Below are 24,447 nucleotides of genomic sequence, written 5' to 3' on the forward strand. Positions count from 1 at the left end.
TGTTACCTCCCTTTTCATTACTGTTATTGTTATTATTTACTTTATTTTAATTATTAAACTGCTCTTATCTCAACCCACGGGTTTTAGCTCTTTTTCCATTTTTCCTCCCCATCCCACTGCAGGGGCCAGGGGGGAATGAGCAGCTGCCTGGTACTTATTTGCTGGCAGGGGTTAAACTATGACAACACTGAAACAACGTTATACCCAATTCATATTGTATGTGCAATTATATCAAGAAAATATATATATGTGCACATATCAAGAAAAAAAGGTAGCAAAAATATTTTTGAAAGGTTTTAAATTTCTTTATGACCATATCTCATTTCTCTACTTGTAGTACTCCAGTGAAGGTGTACAGCAGTATCAATCCAGTATATTTTCCCATTTAACAGTTTGCAGGCTTTCAGGCCACTTAGAATATTCATAGAATGATAGAATTGTTTAGGTTGGAAAAGACCTTTAAGATGCTCAAGCCCAGCTGTTAACCTAGCACTGCCAAGTCCACTACTAAACCATGCCCCTAGGGTACCAATGGGGTAAAACTACCTTCAAGCTTACAGACAGTCGCACTGCACTCTACAGCATCATGTGCACACATTAATTTTGCCACCATCAAAAATAATTGAAAAAAAAAATAATACAAGGAACAGAAGTAGCATTCTTAAGTTAATTCTGACATGTTCAGTTTGAATCAAGAGAAATTAAGATCAGAAAACTAAGGTAATTAAACAACAGTTGTACAGCACATTGTTTCATGTCTGTCTCTTTAAAATCTGCCTTTTACTAGTGTGCTGTTTCATCAGTGGTCTATCCAGTATAAAGAGATTAAATGAGAATTTTGACCTGCTTCATTGCTTCTGTAAACAAGTGTATTCAATGAGTTTCAGCTTGTCCATTGACATAATTATCTAGGTCATCTGGAGCTTGACCAAAGCCCAGGAAAAATCAATGGAAATACTTCCATCAGCTTTAGTGGATTTTGAATCCTGCCTTTGGGGCTTGGAATAAAGATGACAGCAAGGAAGCCATCTATTTCTGAGCTTAAAAAGAACAGATCATACTTCTATGGTTTTTTTTTATAATTTATTGACTGGCTTTTAAATACTGAATTGAATACAGACCTCATGATGTTTCTAATTGTGTTATGAGTGTCTTGATAGACATTTGTTATAAAGAAAACAGGAATATAAATGAAATAAATTTAGTAGTGGTAAAATTGGATGATGCAGAATGTCAAAGGGGGAGCTGTTTGCACGTCTTAATTTTAGTTCTGAAAAAATATGGTTAAACTAGTAACAACATAGCATTTTGTGTTTTTAAATAAGTCAGTGATGTATGCTAGCTAAAGTCTTTGAAGTTATGTTGGTAACTAAAGAGGTAGATGGGGTCTTGGGGCCATTCAGATATTTAAGCACTGAAAGATTTAAATAAACCATTTTTGGAACTCTTAATAGCCAAAACTAGTGATAATTTAAATGAATCCATGGTTGTTGAATACTGCTCTAGAGTTTTAGTGGGTTCTTTTTTTAGGCAGAACTCCCAGAAACCATCAGTAATAACATGAAACCAGACTAGTGCTTTGCTTCTAGAGTAAAACTTGTAACTGTAAAAAATTTACAAGTCTAAACTCAAGACCTTATGCAGAAGAATAGTTCACTTTAAGGACTGAATGAATTTAATCAGTTTTAACTCAGTCATGTTTTAGCAATATCATTGCAGAATAAAATTCACTATGGTAAAGTAACAGCATGAAGAGTGTCTCCATTGGAATCTTATTAGTGTTAGTTCCCTTTATGTGGAACAGTTTCCAGGAATGGAGATGGATCACTATATTTTTCTTGCAAAAACTACCCATTTGAAGCTGCTAGGAAATGTATTTTAGTCTTGGAATTCTAATTTGACAAAGGATATCCCTGTTGCAAACCTCATTATTTTATGAAATTACTTCCTGCAACTAAAAATATCACTAAGAATGCCTGTTGAGACATCAAATTTACTTCAAAAAGCCAAGTAAGCTCATTAGGTGTATTCAAAAGACTAGCTGCATCCATTATCTGTTCAAAGTCAATTAACTGACTTACTTAAGACCAGAAATCCTTTCTACAACTGTGCACACTTTTTTCAGTGATAATTAAGGGACTAAACATATGTAAAAAAGTAAGAAAATTTCAGAATACGTTTATATCTAGGTCTCTCCCCATCATAAGCTGCTCAAATCTATTTCGTTCCAACATAGCTTGTAGATGCCACAAAAGAAATGAAGTATTTCAGTCCTCAATCCTCCCAGTTTCAGTTGTTCTCTGAACTGTCCAGACTGATGCCATCAAACTAGACTTAGGCAGCTAAATGTTGAGGCCTAAGAAACTCCCTCAATTACTCATCCAATCTCTTGCACAACACCAACTATGTTTGGCCTTTTGAGTTTGTCTATAGAACTAAGGAGCTTTAAAGCTCCAAAGGGGAGAAAGTATGTGGGGCTGAAACTGGTTATACTTAAAAAGCTCATTTTTCAGTCTTACCTAAAGCAATTTATTTTTTTACCACCTTTCTCTTCCAGACACATTTACAATAAAAATATCTATAGTTGTAGTGTATAGGGAGCAAGCGTGATAATATTTAGCAGATCTAATTTCCGATAAACAGTAAAGACAATAACCTGGAATTTATAATATTCAGTATGTCTTATTTGATGGTTAACAAACTGCTTTTCAGATTTGTGAATATCCAAGATTTTTGAGGCTGTATTTTGGATCTGTTTGGTAATGTGATGCAGTGTTTCCTCTCACCACACTTGGGACTATGTCTGGAGATCAAGAAATTTGGTAAGATTTCTTTTGTGACTGTACAAATCTGAAACATTACTTTTTTCGTTCCTTAATATTAGATAGGAGAGAGGTAATGCTTACTATAAAAGAGCAATGAGACTCTTTGAATGGAAATGATACTTCATCACAAAGAGAGTTTACTAGACGCTTGTGACTCATCAAAGGGGTATTCAAAATGCATTTACTGCTAAAGTTGCCATAGCAGCAGGAAACTTTAAACCCCCATGGGTCTCAAGTATGGAAAAATCCATGATTCTGCAATGTTTTCTAAAATTCAGGCTCTTTTGCATCAAATGATAAACTGGGAATAAGTTCTACAGTAGTAGGCTTGCTGGAAGACTGTCCTAAAACCCCCTACACTCTTCTCTCTTAAATTGCATAGGTGCAGGGTTGGCACCCTAACTATCAGATGTCTGAGACACTTTCCAGCAATCTACAGGTTCAAGAAAAATTTAAGCCAGAAACGTATAAACTTCTAATCTTTTCATCCCTTTCTAAGAAATTAAAAGATGCCTCTTAAAAGTGATTTTGATCCAGAATGAGGCAGTTTTAATACCATATTGTGTCTCAGGGTTGTATTAAAGGGCTCATATTTCCTAAAGCACAGCCCTGTCTCGTGCCATTCTCAGTGCTCTGTGCTGATAGAGCAGCTCCAGTGGTTTGGGGTGTTAAGCTGGAGAAAGGAAATTAAGTTCTTAGACTTGACAGAAACATGTATTTACTTATTCTAGAACCCTGAGAATGACTAAAAACATTTCCTTCTAATAGTTCATCCCCCTTACTTCTTCAAGAATTAGACCCCATAAATACAAAACACAAGCAATAATGATGACCTGAATTTCTGGAGGAAAGCAAAGATGGCCCCAAACTCTTATTTTGCCCTTCTTCATTTATTTTTTAAAAAAAGGCACACACTGAGTAGCCTTCTTCTGGATTTACATTACTCTTGAATATTTTCTCTAATATGAAACTAGGATCCTTTTATAAAAAGTCACAATGTAAAATTCTTTTAAATAAAGGAATGTCCTTTAAGACCTCTATAGCTTTAACAGGGTTTAAATATATATAGCTTTAACAAGGATGATCTTCTACCTGTCTTTAATTTCCTCATAGATGACAAAATATAAGCTTCACAGGATGGCTAATTATCTGAAAACACTCTTGTAATAGTTACAGTACATAAAAGCAAAGTCTAAGGCACCTTTTAAATTTTGGTAAGTTGGGGAAGGAAGTTCCTACTGCAGTAGGGCAAATCTGCTTTCATAGAAGTATGAATCCAGTCAATTTCTAAATAAAAAGACATATGGTTTTGTTATCTCACAACAGCTAGTGCTAATACAGGTAGAAAACACCCACACTGATTTTACCACCGGTTTGCTCATTGCTGTTAGGTAAGCCTCTCCTATTTCTCCTAGACAGGTATACTTTTCCTTGTATGAACGTTCCCCTAGAGAATCTGAAATGGATGAATTAAGCCTGAGGAGCCAGTGTGTATGGCAGTGGTTCCAAGGAAAGCACTGGGTGTTCATGAGATGTTGTAACAGGATTGCTGCAAGGTTTGTTTTTACCAGATTATACCATATACAGTAGTAATGGATTGTGTTACTGCAGGTATATATATTTGGAAGTGAAACGAATACCTAGCAGAGTATTTATCCCACTGAAAATGTACTATATCATTGGCTTAGCTGCCGTGTAGCTAAGGATCAGGGGAGTGAGGCTTTATCAGTGTACGTTTAGGGGTGGAGAAAAGGAGATACTGTGAGTCAGTGAGGTCACCAACAAATAGGGACATGAATGGAAATATTAGAAACGTTGGGGCAAGAGAAGATAGAAAAATGCCAGACTTGTATTTTTCCCTCCCCAAGGCTTGAAGTGCAAGTTTCCCTAAACTGAAGGTGAATGTCTGTAGATGAAGTTTATAGTGTTACAGTAATATATATATATATATATATTCTGATAACAAAACATGAAGGCAATCTTTACAGAGTATAGCAGCAGGGTTATGTATTGGCCACTAGAGAGCAATAGATAATCAGTAGTTGTATGTTTGGTACAGAAAACCTGAGCCCTCTATAGCCATGTGACGCTTTTAAAAATACAGATGCAGAAATTAACATAATAATGTAAAATTACCCTCTTGACACTTCTTAATAGTCCTAATGCCCTCCAATCAAACGAAATAGCAGGAGGGAGCACTATGGTAATTAGCAGCAATCTGTATGTAAAGAAACCTCTAGAATGCATGATATAACATATGCACTTTGCTTAGCCACTTGAAGCGGAAATATATTGTACAGCATTAAGATCAGCTGCAGAAATGCAAATGCAACAACTAAGCTAGTTCCTTCAGTTTCAGAGTCCAAGCCTGCGTTATGAGGGGCTGGGAAACTTTCAGCAGTGAAAGTTCTTTTCCTGCTATTTTAAATCCTGAGTATTGTAATTGTATGCAGTTTGTGTTTGTGTTACCAAATTTTGTAACCGGAATGTATGAGCTAACTAACAAATACTATATGGACATATGGTTTTGTTTAACAATCTGCACGTATTCTTGAAGAAACAGAATGCATGCGTTATTTCAACTCAGGATGTCCCATGCAAAGAACTATCAAGGATGATTAACTGAAGTAATTGCTGCTTAGGACAAGGCAACTTTGAAGAACAATTACATCCTGGAAAGTTGGCAAAGACTCTGGCAATTAAGATGTATCTGATACTTGTTAGACAGCCAAAGATGTGTCCTTATGCAAGCTACCTTCATTATAATACTAAAAATCACACCCCCTACATACACCAGGTACCCGGACCCACAGCGAGACCCTTCCTCAATGATCATGCATAGTTAACCAGTAAGATTGCATAACCATTATGTAAATTACCATCCAATCAGTGTTAGAGGGTTGGAAGTTTACAAGTTAATATTCATGTAATTGTATATAAATCTGATTGTGGAAACTACCAAGCTGTGCTAGTTCACCTAGCACCCAAATTTGCACAACTTTGTATTAAAGGCGGTATCTTGTCTTCTTAGACTTTTTCTTCAGTTCTGCATACTGGGTAACTAACTCACTTTTGAGATGACACTTGCACATTTTGGAAAACAAAAGATGGCGTTTTTCTTTTCTAAGTGCTCTGAATACTTACAAAGTAATGTATTTTCACCCTGGAAGCCAAAGTGTTCCATGTGACGTAATTCAGATCTACCAAGTGCATTCACAGCATACATACCCAAAAGCAGCTCTTTCCTCTGTGCTCCCAGAGTTCAATACTGTGCTATTGCATTATTGCAGCCTAGAGAGTGAAAAATGACATCCATGTGACTATAGTTAATGCTAGTGTCCTGAAGGGGGATAGGAGAAGCTGTTATGTGAAGGTACTGCAGTGGCTCAGAGAGAAATTCTGCATGTCTCCAAAAAGCACCCTTTTTAATTTTCAACTTGAGTTATCAATGCTGTTTTTCACAGGTTTTTCCAGTACGTTGCTTGCTTTGTTTTTGGGGAGGGCTTATGAATTTAGTAACATGCAAAGTAAAACTGTTCCAAGAAAAGCTCCTAGAGCACCTGATTAATCTTATAGCCTGTTTACTCACCCTCTTTATTCTCTTTCCTCCCGAGTCTTCTCCAAACACAGCAGTTTCACAGTTTTGCAATTGAACTGCAAAGCTGAAGCTCTACAGCAGCAACTGTCTACGTGTGGGTCTCATGGCTCTACAATCCACAATCAGCATTTCATGTCAGATAATCTTGTTAGAGGGTGGAAAGAAATGCAGGCTGACAGCAGGACAAGCAGTAGCAGCAGAGGAGTCATGCTGAATTCCTAGTATGTTGGTGTCCCACAGCAGATGACAGGACCAGTCTTACAAGGGATAGCAAAAGATACAGGAAGGGCATTGTGCCTTTCCTGTAGAAACTAGGACCCGCTGCGAAGTAAAATAGGCTACTTGCTTGAATGCTGCTTCTATTTGCCAATTAGTAGCATTACCACCAGCATCTCCTACTTAGGTGACAAGTATTACCATTACTAAGTGATGACCCTCCCTTTAGGGCCCTCAGCAGGGACCCTCACAAGTCCCTAACTAGGGTTGTGGGGTGGGTGAGTCACAGGACAAATTGAGAAGGAACAAAAGGCTTCAAGAGAAGTGGGAAATCAGAGGTCATAAAAAAAGACTAGCAAATGGCAAACGAAAGGGGAGTGATATGGTGGTAACTGCAGCAGAATTACTCCCTTTCTGATAGTCTAAATATGTTCAGGGCTGGAGACTAAGAGGAGCTGTGATCTGATCTGGTCTGACTCATCTCTGCTAAGACAACACTCGCATGATAGGGAAAGGAATAGCTTTGAATGCAAGATTAGAAAATGCAGGGAAGGGACTGAGTTTATGTAGCTGGAAAACACTGAGGAAGATGCAAATTGACTCTCAACCTTTCCATAACAAAGCCTCTTCTGGATGATGTTTAGTCTGGCCTTATTTAAATACTGAATAACGTATTCGCATTTGTTACAGGCAATTGCCTTTCTGAGTTCAGAACAGGCTAGCTACACGTATCTACTAAAGAGTGGTAAAAGTCCTTAATGTTGTGTGTCAGATAACTGATTCCATTTTACTGATATGCAGTATATTTATTGCTCTCTGGACTGTTGCAGATAAAGCTAGACGAGCTGAAAAGTAACAATTTGACTAGCAAACTGTTTCTTCAGTTATCACTTGTGTTAGAGAATATAATTTTTTAATTTTAGGAAAGTCTCAAATTTTTCAGGTTTTTAAGAAAATTATCTGCTAAGTGAAGCTCACTGTTCCAAAAATTTGCAACTGCCCCGTGCTGACCAAGCTAGGAAACAAAGTATAGAATTACATGGGTAAATATTTATCTGCATGAGGTGTCCCAGCCAAACTGGGTCACCTTGATGGTGGTTTCATACAGGGTTCTTACACCCTTCAACCATTCAGGTACAACAAAATTTGACTAATTACTAAGACCCACACTATACCAATTACTAATCCTAGTAAAACTTTGTAAAGCAACTGTATTTCTGCAGCATTCTTGCTGCTTTATCTATTAATCCAGATGTCCCTGGAGTCAATCGTGCTACAGTTACTTATCTATGATGCCAGATGACAACTGGGAGGGTTTCAAAGACATATTATTTGGGCTAGGATCCTGGCTTTATCTGGGTTGTCTATGGGCATCCTTTATCCTTCCTGGACAGCTCTGTTTCCAAGAAGCAAAGTCCTTTTCTCCAGGGCTGGGTTATCCTTTAGTTTGTTTTAGTTGAGCATGTCTCAGTAAATTCTGCTACCTTATTACATTGCAATGTATAATGTGAACTAATACTTATTAACAAAGTGAATACACTTTCACGTTATACAGACTGAGTGATATAATAGTTAGGGAAGTCAAATTTTCTAACACCACATAATCACCTTTGCAGAGTAGCTGACACAAGCCAGTAAGTGCAAATTGTCCCTGGTGGCTTTCATGGGGTTCACACACACAATTCCCACCTCTAAGTGTTTACATTACAATATACACTCATGATTTTTAGCCCTTTGTTATATCAATAGTCAGCTTTTCTCAGACAGAAGCTTATTTATATGAAAGGTGAGTAAAGTACCTTTGATCACCATTTTTACCTTTCATTGAACCTTTTCCACTACTATTCTTTCCTGAGCTCAGGGAACTTGAAACCACAAACAGATTTCAAGATGTGGTCAAATCATATATTTACGCAGCAGCATAAGGATGCTTTATGCTCTGCTCCTTTTCAAATCTCAGCATACAGCTTGTGTTTCTGAACTCCATTAACCATTAAAGTGAAAATTTCACAGAAATATATTGTAATTCCAAGATTTTGCTCCTGCACAGTACATCAGCTTGGAGCTCATTATTTTATACTTGATGTTAGGATGTTCTTCCCCACTGTGCATCACTTCTACCTATCCAAAATGTAATCTGCCATTTTACTACCTAATTATTCAGTCTGATAAAGTCGTTCTGCAGATCTTCAGTGGGCTTTTGTCCTTAAGTCCCTGAATAGCTTGGTATCATCAGAAGGTTGTCACTTGAGTGTCTAGCTTCTTTTCCAAGTCACTTATGAGTATGCACTACAGCAGTGCACCTGTGACATGCTTACAAGTACTGCATGCTCACTCTCATCCCCTGTGCACCATCTTTAACCAATTATTCATTCCAAGATGTTTGGTCTTATGTAATTACTGCTTAGTTTCCTTGACAGTCTTTGCCAAAAGCATTCTAAAAATCCAAATGGGCTCTATCAGCAAGATGACATTCTTCAGAAATTTAAAAAATGTTCAATAAATTCAATGTTCCAAACTCCACCGTTAACATTGTTTTCTTACACTGCTGATCAAATGATGTAACATCGAGGGCAACATTTCATTTTGGAACAAAAAAATTCATAGCTGAGAGGCCTCTTTTTCCCCAAAGTTCCCCCTCTGATAGATTTAGCTTTCCCTTTTTTTTTGTGACCCGAAGGGCCTATCCCAAAATCTGAGATCCTTGAAGATCTGTGTTCATGTCTAGACAATGGTACGGATAGGTCAAGCCTGGTTTCTAATCATTCCAGTACAGAATTAATCAGAAGATGTAAGTTACTAGTGGTTCCTCTTATCACACAGAATCCATGAGAACAATCAGCAAAACATGGTTTTATGTCTAAGCCACATACAAAAATAGCTTCATTTTAAAGATGCCATCTGGAAAGACTCTGGGCCCTGTGTAAAATACAGTTTCCTTTTGAAGCAGAGTGGTTAGATATTGCAGTGATGTTAAAGGTACTTTTAGAGGGCAAGATGCTGGCAGTTAAAATCGTATTTTCTCCCCCTTCAAATTTTACTAATAACTGTTTATTTAAAGAGAAATTTGGATTTTATAGGAAGCATATGAAAATGTGCTATTACATCACTGCAGTACTTAACTGAGAAACCCCTGTGGTATGTTTGCTGTGTTTGCCCGCGCCATATGCTCATGAAACGTGGTGGTATCAGGGGTAATGCGGAGAGATTATTGGGAACAGCAGTTCTTCCTGCGGCCTGTTGTCCCGTCAGAATACTCGCGGGAGGGCTAGCAGGCATCAACACAACAGCGCGTCTTATACACCCTCGTCCGCCATCCTGTCGTGTTTCAACACCAACCAGCTTCTCCCACCATGGCTCGCCCTGCGCTCCCCGCGCGCTGCTGGCTCCCACGGGGGTGACAGGTCCCCACGCGGGTGCGGACTGCGCTCCCCGGGTCTCCTCAACGTGTCACCCCCAGCGCCGGGGCCTCCCCAGCGGGGCCCCCCCCAGGCCGGGCCGGGCCGGGCCGGGCCGCTGTGCGCAGCGCGCATGCGCCGCCGCCGCCGCCGCGCCCGGGGCGCCTCAGTAGAGCTCTACACGGCGCCGCTGGCGGGAGCGGTGGTGCGGCGCAGGCCAATGGGGTGGCGCGGCAGCGCAGCGGCCGCTGAGGTCAGTTCCGTCGCCGCGGTGGGCGGTGGGTCGTGCTGAGGCGGCGGCCCGCTCTCGCTCGCTGACGCTGCGGTAAGTACCTCAGGATGGAGCGGGGGGGCGGGCGCTGTGTGCCGGGAGGATGAGGACCGGCGCTGCGTTTCTCGTGCGGCTGGAGACGAGGGGAGCGATGGCGGCTGGCGGGGTCTGCCGCTGAGGCAGGCAGCCAGCCACCCACCCACGCAGCGCGCCCGCCCGCCCTTTTTTCAGTTGGTCCTTCTCCGAGCCAGGTAAGGCTCACACACCTTCTCTGTGCCGGCCAGGCCAGCGCCGCGGACGTCGGCTGCCTGGAGCCGCCCTGCCTGCCCGCCCGCGCGGCGGGCCGAGGGGTCCGAGCGGCGAGCGCGGGCTGCGGCTTGGCGGGCCGCGCGGTGCTGCCCCCTGCGGGCCGGCGGCGGCACTGCGCGGCGGCGCGGGCGGAGCCGCCTTCCCGGCGGCGGCGGCGGCGGGCCGAGGTCAGCGTGGCCTGCGGAGGGTCCGCCAGACGCCCGGCAGCCTCTGCTTGGGCAGAGGCGGGGCTCGGCCTCCGGCGACGGGCCCTAAGCGCGGGAGGACTCTCATCCCTGGAGAGGCGGCAGCCACTTCTGCGTGGGTGGGCTGGATGCCCAAGGAAAGGGGAATTTTTGGTGCTGTTGGGCGGGCGCTGCTGTCTGCTACTGTCTTGTGGACGCCATCAAGCTGCTTCAGACTCGTCTGGACTGTGAAGCCGTTGTCCAGGTTTGTCATCTTGGTCTTCTTCCTGAAGGAAAGAAGCTTATGGGTTAGTGACTGTGTTACTGAGCAGGGTAGGGTATCCTGTATTTTGTGTTTGAATTGACTAGTTAGGCATAAGATACACTTAATTAATACTAAATTAAATTTTGTTGCAAGAGAATCGGTCATAAAGTATTACATTAGACACTTAAAATAATGTAGACGTGTAATATGACTTAGATTTTTTCTAAATGAATGATCCAGTCTTATCATAGATGTAGCCGAAGTGTCCCAAAATGTACGTTTAATGAAAAAAGTCAGTTTCATTATTAAGGCCACTAATGGCATTTTGCAGGATTTTGCTAGCATTCTCTTCTGCATTGTTGCTACAGTAAATGGTTATAGTCGAGGCCATTTTCTTGCACATGCAGATTGTATGTGGCTAATCTTAGCAGGAATTAAATCTCTAGAAATGAATTTCAGCATCTACATAAGTGTTTTAAGGACTGGACATGGAGGGATATGTACTTTTAATGGGACTCTCTCCTCTCCCATTTTCTTCAGTGCCATACTTCCTTGCTTTCTTGCTTATGCGCCTTAAAGCATAGAGTAAAGTAATGCTTAATATTAGTATGTTTTGGATATACAGAAAGATTTTGAGAATGGTTGTAAATTGTGTGATACGATGAAATGTGCAGAATAAATTTAAAAAATGGTTTATACATGTAATGATAACTGTATAAACATCTCTGAGCGCTCTCAAATACTATTGATACAGTAGTTATTTGAGAATGCCTTGCTTAGCTTATTGCAAGAAGACACCAAGCAATTGAGTGCTATGTTAGAAATGTGTATCTTTTAGATACAAATAAAGCTAGGCCTCAGTCCTAGAGCCACAGAGAAGCAGACCTCCTTTTCAGTAGAGTACTGTATAGTACATACGTGTACCTGCCTTCATACAATGCCAATAAATGTTAATGGCTGGACATTTGTTCACCTATGCATTTGAAAAATAGTGATTTAATCAGCATTTTGCATAACTTTAAGTAGTAAAAATGTTGAATGTAATTATTTTTTTCTGTAGAGTGAAATAGCTGTATATTTTATAATAAAAATAAGCTCTAAAAACCTAATGCATGGTCTTTGCTCTTTTTAATCCTCTGCATTGAGATTCCTCATTCATTTTCATGGAAAAACTTTGTGTGAATTTCAAATACAAAAAGTGTTATGTTAGCTGTTATTGTGAAACAATGTCTTTTTAAGAAGAAATAATTGTAGATAAAATTTCGTTGGTGTATTTGACTGACTTGTTTTTCATACAAACCCAATAATTTTAATTAGTACAATATATTATACTTGAGTGAAGCACTTAAGATCTCTCCCAGTCACTGGGCCTAAAATTAGTGACTAATAATCGGCAGCTGCAGTTGGGTCAGTGGAACAGATAACTCTGCTTATCAGAGGTTGTCAGTTGATGTTCAATGTGTAGTATGTTGCATATATATAATTGTAAATTACAGGCATGATGATTTTAAGCTTACACAAATATAAGTTTTTCATAGACTCAGATTTAACACACTGCATCTTCCTGATACAGTGATGCACAGTGTCTTCCAGGTCTGTTTAAACTCCTATCTTAGGGAATGACTTATGTGTGCTTTTCAGTACAAAGCAAGTGTTCATAGCTGGGTGCAGTCTGTGTGAGGTATTTGCTTTGCCAAAGTAAGGTCTTACTTATTTGATCCCATATGATAAATGCATACTGCTTTTCACAGCCATCTCATTGATAGCAGCATATAATTTGAGATAAGAAAGGAACTAAAACACTGGAAAATATTTTTCTTTGAAATGATGAACAAAATATTAATGTATTTCAAGTAAATGGAAATTTCAGGCATATAGAATAATGGGAAGGCACTGGCAGTTCTTGTCTTGACAGTGGCCACACCAGTGGTTTGTAATCTACTGCAGTGCAAAAAACCTTGTAAAAAAACTTGAAGTTGGCATAATCAGGCTGCAGAGGATGTTTCTTCCTATTTTTCTTGGTTTTAATTGATCTTTGTTTTCTAACCTTTATGTACTTTATATCCACTGTTTGAAATGCATTTTGACTCCTGCAGATCTGTTGTTCTCTGTGTGTTGAGCAGCAAGTTTCAAAATACACTAGTGGTGTGTGAAAGGCAGGATTATTTCCTTTTATTAAATGCCTGACTTTTTAATGTTGAATGGCAGGTGTTTGAGCAAGGTTGGTTTACCTTCCTTTTGTTGTCCTTTTTCCATGTGCCTCTAAATCTTTGCTGCTTCTTCCCCCCCCCCCCCCCCCCCCGCTCCCCACTAGGGCTCTAATTTTTTTCATGTCTCCAAATTCAGGTACCATATTGTATTTCAGAGTATTTTTACCAATTTTTTTCTGAATCCATTCCTATAAAGCCAGTGACTGGTATTAATTTTAACACTACTAGTGTCTCTTACTCATTCTTCATTCATCCTGTTCCTCTTTGCCATTTGGACTTCATATAGACTATTAGGTCTTGCTTTAATGATATCTTTGGATTGGTCTGTGTGCTCTGCATTTGATTGTAACTGGAAAATATCGCCTTTTAATTAAATATTCTGAAGCATGTCTTTGTTAACCCTTTAAATACCAAAACAAATTTTCAGGGGAATCCCTCTGGCCAGCCCCCCCCCCCCATGGAGGAAATGGGTGCTGGATTTTACCACCCCTCTGTCTACATTGATGACCTCATTTTTCTGAAGTCACCAGAAAAAGCAAATAACTTTTTAAAATAAGAGTGACATTACAGTGTACTGGTTGGGCTTGTTTTATCCAAAATAATGATACAGTGGACCTGTTTGCATCAAAACTTTTCTTACTAACTATTCAATGTTCAGGAAAGATTGGTGAATAACTGTGTAGGGCGACAACAGTGATTTCACTTCAGCATCAACTGGTTATTCAGTTCTTTTTTGTTTTGTGCTAGGTCTGGCTGGGGTGGGGTGAAATTTCTTCATAGCAGTTTTTACCGTACTGTGTTTTGGATCTGTGGCTGAAACAGTGTTTATACCAGTGTTTTGATTGTTGCTGAACAGCAGTTTTACAGCATCAAGGTTTTTCCCCCCCCCCCCATCTCTGCCTCGACTGCAGGGAGTAGGCATGCGGTGGACAAGAGTTTGGGAGGTCATACTGCTGGGACGGCTGACCAGAATTGGTCAAGGGGATATAGTCCATACCATACAGTATTACGCTCGGCAACGAAAACTGGAAGTAGAGGAAGATGGGGAGAGTGGGCTTGTCTTCCAAGGTGGCTGTTGCTCAGAGACTGGGGCATTGGTCTGCTTGTGGAACATGGTGAGTGATTTCCTTCGCATCACCTCCCTGCTTCTTTCCTTGACCTGTTAAACTGCCTTTGTTCTGACCCATAAGCTTTCTTGATGCTTTTCTCCAGTTCACTGCCCTTCCTACTCAGGGAGGGGTGGAGAGCCAGCGAGCAGTTGTGTGGCTGCTTGGCTGCTGGCTAGGATCAACCCACCACACATCTGAAACGCAGTTACAGTAACTCCAGCAACATTCAAAACCTGGGTTCTAGCAATATTGTATTTGTCACAGGTGTGAATGAAAGCTTGGTTCTGGGGTTAAAACATGACAAACCTGTTTGCTTCTACTTTCATATATAAAGCTGTTTGAGTTAAAAAAGTTTAGAAGGATTACTATCCTGTTGTTTGAATTATCTCTGTTACGCTTTTTAGTGTCCTCTTGGGCTGAGCAGCAGCCCAGATCTGTCTGGTAAATTGGAACATTCTTAAAATGTTTGACAGCATTTCTTGAACTTTCTTGCTCTTTAAAGGTGATGGATCCTTCTTCATACTGTCCCATAATGTGATGTTTATAGTCATATAAAAATAGAAGAAAGAGTAATTAAAAAATACAAGAAAAAGGGTTTTAATATTGTTTTTTTGTGGTCAAGGTTGTTGATGGCATAAAATGCTCTATGCTTATCAGTTCGTATGGAAGGCCTTTTCAGTATCAATGGATAGCTGTTAACAGAAAAAAAAAAGGCAAATATTGATCAAACTTTCAAATGCAATTTCAGTTTGTTCTTAAAGCTGTATAGAACTCTTTGAAGACTCTTTGGTTTGGATCTTGAGCTTATCGAGATCTCTTATCTTTGTCCCAAAATAAAACAGTGAATCTCCTGAACATAGGCTTACCGTCACACTTGTGTGTCAACAAGGTTCATCTTAAGTCTTAAGAAGTGATGTTAGTAGGGGAAGAATAGTCCACCTGAGTCTACCAGAAATGTATGTCTTCTTTCCTCTTTAGAATCTGGATAATAGAGGACATAATGTTACACTAGAACATTAGACTTGCTTAAGACAAGTTTTCAGACCATGATGTAATAGTCATGTATACTTGCTTCCTTCTTGGGAGCCTGCCATTGATTTGTTTTTCACATGGGGATATAAAGTTTTTTTTACATAGGGATATACAGCTGTCTGCGTTGCAATGAAATGAAGTTGCTACGCTCTTTAAGAACTACCTGCTGAGGAGTTTTGCAGGGGTGCTGGCTGCCATCCATCTGCTAAAGAATGAAAAGCCCATTATGTTGTCCCTAACCAGTTTTGTAACTTTATTTTTACTGTTGTTTGGGATTACATCGGTATACTTGCTCTTAGCAGAGCCTTACCTTTAGGGCAGCATTCCTATAGCAGTTAGGGATTTTTGGCAGATGAGCACAGAGGGAGATGCAGGAAAAACTTTCTGGATCAGATGCTTACTCCTGTCAAGCCATTGTGGAGATGTACCATAGTGTAAAGCTTTCCTCATTCATGTAGGATTATTTTAATAGGTTGCTGCTTAAGTGATCGCAGTGCTGTGCTTGTGGAGCCCAAGTCAGGTCCTGATTTCTGTAGAACAGATGTGTAGAGGAACTGGATTTCAGAAGTAGAAGCCTTCTCTAGGATATATTGTTATCTAAAGGAACCTGGAAATAACCTCATGAAATAGGGTCACTACATGAATGCAGATGGGTGCAACAGTATGTCTGTAAGTAAGAATGTTTGAATAAGGAAGAGGTAATTTTAGTTGTTGCTGTTAGCTTTGGACTTTGTTTTGTGTGTGTCTGACTACTATAGTTGTTCATTTTCCAAATAACAGTGGCCTCATAGTCTTGGCAAAAGCTTAAAGGCTGAGATCTTGTTCATGTTAAATATAGAAGAGAGACAGTTAGAGTGCTGGAACCTGTGGGGCCAAATCTACTGCACCAGTTAATGTGGTTTTACACTGATACACTGGTATTACTGTTCTCCCTCTGCCTTCCGTTGCATTGTTTATTTTGCTTGATTGACACATTCTGTATTGCCAGGATGGAATGAATTATTTATATACTTGTCCACATACATAGAAGTGATTGCACTGTGATATTTATAAAGTGAAAGTAATTAATTTTGCAGCTGCAAAAGTTTTGACTTCATTACTTTGAACACATGTGAAGTATAAATCACATCTTGTTATGAATTAGTGTTCAAGACTGTTTGAGTCTGAAACATGGGCACTGATTAGAAAAGAACTTCCTTCTGTACTTCAGGAATTTCCATGCTAACTTAAAATTCCTTATATTTAAAAACAAACTCACAGTTGCCTGTTTCTAGTAACTATTGTAAGCCACTCTCCCTTTTCCTGCTGAGATTCACAAATGAGTGGCACTTGGGAGTGTTTCATATCTTTTCCCCGAGTTAAGGGCTGTACATGAACTGAAATCCTATTCTGCTGCTCAGTTCTGTTACCAGGTGTCTTTCCTGTTAGGTTTATAAATACATGTCTTCAATGTAAAATATTTCATGATTTGGAAGAAGTAGCATGAACTCTCTAGGTTTTGATGCATAGCAAATAATTTTATGAATTAATGAACATTTTGAAGAAAAGCAAATGTTGAAGGATTATTTGATTGGATATGTTTTGCTTAGAGTTATGGTGGTATGTGTAGAATACAGTCAGTGGTATATTAACAGTAGACTTGCACTCCATAATTCAACTGTAGTCCACTAATAGTTCAATTATTAGTTCATTGTATTTCAGCAATTGGTGAATCATTAACTGACTTATTTTTCTGCTTTTTATTCTTCAGTGCTAGAAGCTGATAAAATTAAGAACATGGAATATAATACGGATACAGTTGCTTGAGCACCGTTTCTTCCAAGGTCTATATTCTGCAGATTGGTGGCCTGAATGATTGATTAATAAGCAGCATACACAAGGCTAATATCAAGAAAACATTCAATCTGTTGATGCTCTGTTTGACAAAACTGGTGCAGAGTAACGTCTTCTGAAATGCAGTTGAAAAAAATGAGGGAAATTTTACCAAGATTGTACCCTGGCCAAGTCAACGATAAAAATAATTCTTTAACTACATCCCCAAAGCAATCTCCTGAGGATAAAACAAATCCATCAAAAGGGGATGATGACCAAAACTGTTGCTACCAAGGGACTGAGGCTGAGAACAATCAGTTGTCACTGATAAGCTGTATAAAATGCAGAAGTGTTCAGAAAATTTCAATGCAAGATACAGAGAAGCATAAGAAGCTTGGGTGGACTGAAGACAAAAATTTCATCTGCAAGAAGTGCAGTCATATTACACCACCAGTTTTCCATTTTGTTCCTGAGGGTGCCAATGCTGTTGAAAAACATGAAAAGAAATCCCCAAGTAAAGCCCAGAGAACGTTTAAAGTTAAAAACTTTCTGCCAGGTAAATACTACTGTGATAAATGCAGGTTTTCAACAAAGGATCCTTTACAGTATAAGAAGCATGTAGGTCAACATGAAGAAATTAAATTTATCTGTTTCCACTGTAGTTACATATCCTACACCAAAGGAGAATTCCAGAGGCATTTGGTAAAACACACTGGGGTTTTTCCATATCAGTGTGAATACTGTGAATATGGTGCTGTTAGACATGACTATATAGTAAAGCATACAAGAAGAGTACATGAAACACCCACAAAACGGCTGTCAAAAAATATCATAAACCACAAGCAAAAGAAGCAGAGTCCAAGCATTTTATTTGAAAAGCAGAAATATGATAAAATTCCTTTTCAGAATGAACTTCCAAATTCGTCTTCAAATATGGTTTGTGAGGTTCCAGGTAAAGCAACTAAAACAGTCTGTTTGTCTCGTGATGTAGAATGTAGTGTAAACATGGCACCAGTCCAGGATAAAACAGTATTGGAGCCATCTGAAATAAGCGTATGTGAGAATCAAAGTGTGGAAGTTGAGGTTTATTCTCCAAAAACAGAGCCTTTAGAACCTGGGATGCCTTTAACAGTAATTGCACCATCTGAACTTGTAGTTCCTTCTAACTGCTTAGCCCAGATAGTAGAGATTAAAATAGTGAATGGAGCACAACAGCTGGTTCTTAAACTAATTCCTATGAAAGAAGCGACTTATAAACCTGTGAACAATCCTGAAGAGGAACTTGAGAATCAAGGTATGGAACGATCTGCAGAAGGACGAAAAACATCTTCTGTGTCTCAGAATGAGTTACTAACCATGGAAGTGAATGTTGACAAACTCTCCAGCGTTAGTAACCAGCTTAATTTGGATAGTACCTATGACAAGAATTCTGAATGTCTTTGTTCTTCTGATTCTCAAATCTCAGATTGTAACTCTGTATCTGTACATAGGGAAGATGCATCAAAATTGTGCTTTCATTTAGTGAAAGGTATTGATGTCCATTCAGGTGTTATAGAACTTTGTTCTCAGTCTCTGGTGATAAATAGTACCGAAAAAAAAAATAATCTCAAATCCTCACGGTGGGAAGTAGATGGGAAAAATAATTTACATTATGACTTGTATTGTTATGAAGAAGGTGTGGATATACCCTGTCCAAAATATGCTGCTATTTCTGAAGATAAAAGTTATAAGAACACTTCAGTAGAGGCTACTCAGGAGGGCAAAAAGTCTTCTGTAGTCCTTGAACAAAAGGATCCATTGCCTCTAAAAAGTGATGACAAAGAGTGTAGGAGTCTGCCAGTCAGCTCTACAGAGACACATTTAGCTGGTAACGGTTTTGATAAAAAAAGTGTTACACCTTCTGAAGCAAGAAAAAACCTGAATGTTACTAAAATTCCACCTTGCAAGGACCTGACTTTTGACTTCAGCAAAGCAAAGAGAGCTGAAACAGTAAGTCAAAAGAACAGTCATCTTGTGGAATCATTAGAACTACAGAAGATGGAAAATAAAGGCAATCCTCTTGAAGGACCTGTTATTTCGTCTGTGTTTTCTCTTAGCTCTGGAGCTGAAAATGTTCCAGAGGGTGTCAGATGGGATGACACAACATGCAGTAAGAAGTCAGCATCATTACTGTGTAGAAAGATTGCTCAGCTTATGTCTGCTGCTGAATCTAACATGAAATCTATGCCTATGAGATGTCAAGCTTCTAGTAGAAAGGTGCTTTTCCATCAAGAAAATTCATCAGGCTGTGAGAGAATTTCTGCTGCTGAAGTGGAACAGCCTGCATCTTTGCCTCCAGGGCATGGTGGAAACAGTGTCATTAACAGTGAAGAACACAGTAAAGATCAGTTCCTTACATTTGCAAGAACATCTAAAAGCAGGGTAACTAAAAATTCCCATGTTGCTACTCCAGTGTTTATTCCCAAAGGGACAATGCTGAGAGTGCTGAATGCTACGAGCAGTCAAAACTCAAATGGAATAGAAAACAGGAGTGAAACATCAGCTTCTATGTATTGCAATGAAATGTTTCTGCCTCGCCCAGTTCCTGTCAGTGTTTCTGAGACAGTTAGTAATTTGCCATGTTTGCCTAATCAGAGTGAATGGAATGCTGAGTCCCGAAGTATATCACTCAGGCAAAGACCAAGGCGAGAGGCAGGTGTTAAAAATAATAGCAAACAAACTGGTGTACCATTTCAGAAAAGCAGTGATTTGAATAAGCAAAGCAGACCCTACTCAAAAAGTCAACTAGGTCCCAGAAATAAGGCAAAACAATCAAGCTTCAGGGAACTTTCTAAGAGGAAAACAAGAAATCAGTCGGACACCAGTTCTGACATGTCTTATCTGTTGACAGCAAGACGTCTTCGGCTTGTCCCTCTGAGAATGAATCAGTTGATAAAATGCCCTCGTCGTAACCAGCCAGTTGTGGTACTAAACCATCCTGATGTTGACTCACCAGAGATAATTAATGTCATGAAGACTATCAACAAGTATAAAGGTCAAGTCCTGAAAGTAGTTCTGTCAGAAAGGACAAGTAGTTGTCTGGGTGTCAAACGTTACCGAAAGCGTCTTACTCTTCAGAATGTTGAGATAGGAAACCAAGTGAAAAAACAGAGTATGCTAAAAATGAAACTAAAAAAGACCCATAAAAACAACTACCAAGTGGTGGAAAATTCACCAGCTGAAACACTTCAGTGTCTGTTTAAGTGTTGGTTTTGTGGAAGAGTATATATGGACCAAGAAGAATGGATAAGTCATGGACAGAGGCACTTGATAGAGGCAACGAAAGGCTGGGATGTTCTTTCTTTTTCAGCAAAAAAGCACTAAGTGAGAGACTAGGGGTGGTTTCCCCTCTTATGTTTAATGAGTGCCACTAAGTTACTTGGAAAGGAAGACTGAAATAACTGCTTTATTTTGCCAAAAGGTCTCCACTGTTAGCAAAGTGCAACAAGAGAGCAGAGTTATAGAGATACAGAAAAGCTGATAGTGAGGATTAAGCACTACTTTGCACTCCCGTGTGTGAAATTTGTATTTGAGGTCAACTTCATCTGTTTTGTAGGAGAAATTTGTAAAAGATTTGCTATGCAAACTTCTTTCTGGTTACCATTTTCTGTGCTAGTATACTGTGCTGTAACTAGTTTGTCCTCAATCTGTATGAATTAAAATCTTAGACAATGAGATCTTTGTAAATTTAACAGGGTTTAGTTTGCTTTATTACAGTGTAGTGTTTCAGAGATCAAGTGTATGTGTACTGAAAAGCACCTTTGATCCTCTCTGGGCAGCAAGTGTGTATCATAGGTTTTAGTGGCAAATTAAGCACCACACACAAAAAGTAAAACTTAAAAATGTAAGTGGTGTGTTTCAAGTACTTCTGCTGACCTCAGAGGAGACAAAAGGGTGTAAATGAAGAATCTGTGGGATCAGTTACTCTCACTAGGTCAGATAGCACTAAAAAGTTTTTACTTTGATTTAGTACTTGAATTTTTGAAGTCTTTAGCTAGCCTGTATTGAGTAGATGTGAGAGCAGCACACTGTCAGCTTTCTGTACCGTCTTTGTTCTGAACAGGCAGATTTGGAGATACCATCAGGCTTGGACCGACAGAAGAGAAGCTTTTCTCTAGATCATCTCAAGGCTGTTCTGAAATGTAAGGAAGTAATAGCAAAACATAAACCCTTTATCACCGTGTGTGTAGCTTGATAGAAACACGTTTGCAGAATTAGGCATTTGGTTAGAACTCTAGTCTGTGAGGTAATACATATTTACAGGGGGAACTTGCTGAAGATGAAGAACTTTCAAAATGGACAAAACATGTTGCACAGCTTTTACATTGACAGTGTTGAACCAGATTCTCAGTGCAGTCTTTCGTCCTCCTTAATGTCAAGAATTTAGATGTTAAAATACACTTTTTGTAGGCCTCAATTCATACAAGCATGTGCCTAGTTACATACCTATGTCTGATTTGTATCTGCTGACTTCAGTGCAGTGTGAACGTTGCTCAGTTGCTAAAACACTTTCCTAAGTCAGGGCCAAATTTCAGGTTTTTAGTAAAGAGGAGGGATGGATGAGACTGAAGTCTAATGTTTCTGTACGTGAACAAAAGATGTTTTTCTTCATTGTGTCAATTTTGTGTAATTTTAAGTAATTTTAAAATCATATGGAATGAACTATATTGAAGCACATATTTATAATTCAAATCACTTCGCATTTTTACAGATTAAGAAAATACTGACTAATGCTGGATGTTTGTTCCATGTTTGAACTTGGACTACTCTAGAAAAACTGGTAGTCCCTAATTCTTTTCACTGTTGGTGCATTTTTGTAAACAGTTTAAGCTAGGAATATTTTTTTATATACTCCAGCAGATTATACATTGTTTTGATAAAGTATGTATTTGCATTGAAATGTAAATATTTTAAAACTGCATCTGATTGAGGCTTATTTTCAAAGCCAGTTAAAACATAGCTTTCCCACCTTTTTGCAATACAGTGTTAAAGTCCTTCAGACAGCTGGTGCTTTAAGTCAGATCTTTTTCATCATATACACATAGAAAATTTTTGTATCATTTGTATCAGACTAACCTGTTCCACAAAATAACCTTCCTTTTGTCTGTTTTGCCAATAATAATGAAATGACAGTTCTCATTTTATATTCAAATGGAATTATATTTTTTTAGATGGGTGCACTAGAGGGTTTTTTTTCACTTCGTATACTTCAATGCCAAACCTAACAGTACCACTTGCATTTTTGATTGTGAAAATAGCATCCATTTTAAAATTGTCATATCACATATAAATGTTGAGATTGTTAATGTAAGAAAATATGGTTAAAATTCCTCCTTTGTTTTAACTCCTTCAGTCCAGATTATGGTTTGAGTTAATTTTGTTTCTGTAGAAGCTACTAAATAAATAGTTTTGAATTTGCTTCTTAAGAGTTGTCACTGGCAAAACTAGAACATTCCTCATGAAAGCTGTACTGGGCAGGGCAGGGGAAGTGTTGCTGCTCAGCTTTATGAAATCTAGGTGGTTTAAGTGTACTAGTAATGCTTGTCTTCTGTAAGCAAGTTTGCTGTTTCAGTAAACATCTGCAATGCTTTGTATGTCACTGCCTTAATCTATCTGAATTGTTAAGCTGTGGGTTTTTTTCATGTGTTTAATTTAGAAAATATTTTTTTTGTTTTAACATGAAAACCATTTGCAAGTTGAATTGTATGATGGTTACAAAACTCTTAAAGCATATTGTCATGCCTCTATGAGCTTTGCCAAACTACTTAGCAGCTTCTGTTTTGTTGATTTTCATTCTTCTTATTAGATATGTCATGTCAGAATAATTCCCTTCAAGTTTAATAGTCTTAGTGGTTTGAAAGAAATAATTATAACGAATGTTCTCTTGCATTTTGATGCAGCATTAAGAAATAAAAGGTTATGAGGAAATAACAATGAACTGCTGAATTTTTTTAGAGCTAGTTTGTGCCACTACACACTACATCATAAATTGGGTTGGAATGTCATGTTTTGGGCTTCAGTGTTTTTATTAGTCTTGTTTTATTCTGTAAGGATAAAGTAACTGAGGTTGTTTTCTGGGTATATTCCAGTTACCTAGTCAGACTTCTGGGTGTGCTTAGAAAGGAAGATTATGGACGCTTTGCTGAAAAATACTGGTTTGCCTTTCATATCTTAATTAATTTAGTTAAGCCTTCCAAAACTCAAATTATATGACTAAATAATACCGTAGTTTTTTGCTGGAACAATACTACCTTGTCGTCTTTGGTACACACTGGAACATGGTGTCTTGCTGAGTTTGAAGCACGTCTGTTGTTCTTACTAAAGATTTTTATCTCTGTGTTTGCACATGGTATGAATTCAAAGGGACTGTTTGCGTAATAGTCCTGGTATGTGTTTGAAGGCTCAGATATGGAATACAACTATCTGCTACTTAAGTTGAAGAGTAAGTGTCAGTTAAGTAATAGAATTCACATCATTAAAGCTAGCTTTATAATCTGCTGCAATACCTGCGAACATCAGTTGATACCCACTGACCTCAGTAGCTGCTGAGCACAGCTTGTTACTCTGCAAACAGACACAATGGATGAAATTCTTAAAACAGTGAGTACTTAGATAAATAGCATTTCAAATGTGTTTTTAAAAGCAAGAATATTTTTTTTTTTTTATATGAGTGTAGTATGCTTTATTAGGTTTTGCTACTAACTGAGCTTCAGTGACATTTCGGTAAGGAAGATGGAGTCTGTTTTTTGTCTCATGTTAGAAGGTAGAGTACAAGATAATTCAATCATTGTCAAGATACCAGGGGTCAGTCCTCTCTTAATACTTCTCTGTGAATTACTTTAGGCATATACTATACCGGTATCCTCAAAGTTAGAAAGAGATTAGAAGAATCAAAAAATGGAGTAGATCTGTATTCTCAGTTGGAGTCAAGTTTGGTGGAGCATTTAGAATGCTTTGTAATATGGGGAGCTTCTCAATCAATGGCTAATCAGATTTTTGAGACATGTCAATTGTTCTATTTACATCTATACAAACGAATCAGTGACATTAAGGCAGAAAACATCTTCTGTGAGATTTGAATGGATATGTGAGGTAGCACCGTTCTCTCTGGATTCCTGACTTATCCTTTCCGTCGATGAGTGTAATAGGAACATATTTGTAGAAGTCGATGATCTCTTTCACAGAATTAAATTTCTGGG

At 38.8% G+C, this 24,447-nt stretch overlaps 2 protein-coding genes across 9 annotated transcripts in view; one reads left to right on the plus strand and one right to left on the minus strand.

Moving 5' to 3' along the window:
• The first annotated feature begins 274 nt into the window (after positions 1-274).
• Positions 275-22,667, plus strand: ZNF518B (zinc finger protein 518B). Of its 4 annotated transcripts, none has more exons than XM_080387574.1 (3): positions 275-10,362; positions 14,168-14,371; positions 17,148-22,667. In XM_080387574.1, the coding sequence occupies exon 3, from the start codon at positions 17,351-17,353 to the stop codon at positions 20,570-20,572; it is 3,222 nt and encodes a 1,073-aa protein (XP_080243700.1). In that variant the 5' UTR covers positions 275-10,362; positions 14,168-14,371; positions 17,148-17,350; the 3' UTR covers positions 20,573-22,667. The 4 variants fall into 4 exon arrangements, with proteins under 4 accessions (XP_080243700.1, XP_080243699.1, XP_080243701.1 ...); XM_080387575.1 differs by lacking the exon at positions 275-10,362 and adding an exon at positions 10,375-11,046; XM_080387573.1 differs by lacking the exon at positions 14,168-14,371.
• Positions 22,668-23,318: 651 nt separating this feature from the next.
• Positions 23,319-24,447, minus strand: part of CLNK (cytokine dependent hematopoietic cell linker) — a gene marked incomplete at its 5' end in the record, with an annotated part of 64,554 nt that continues 63,425 nt past the window's right edge. For all 5 annotated transcript variants that reach the window (XM_080387611.1, XM_080387612.1, XM_080387610.1 and 2 more), the window contains one exon: positions 23,319-24,442. In XM_080387611.1, the coding sequence (XP_080243737.1) occupies positions 24,296-24,442 (147 nt within the window). In that variant the 3' untranslated portion in view covers positions 23,319-24,295. The remainder of the gene's footprint in view (positions 24,443-24,447) is intronic.

Source organism: Falco punctatus (assembly GCF_963210335.1).
Source record: "Falco punctatus genome assembly, chromosome: 1".
NCBI lineage: Eukaryota > Metazoa > Chordata > Aves > Falconiformes > Falconidae > Falco > Falco punctatus.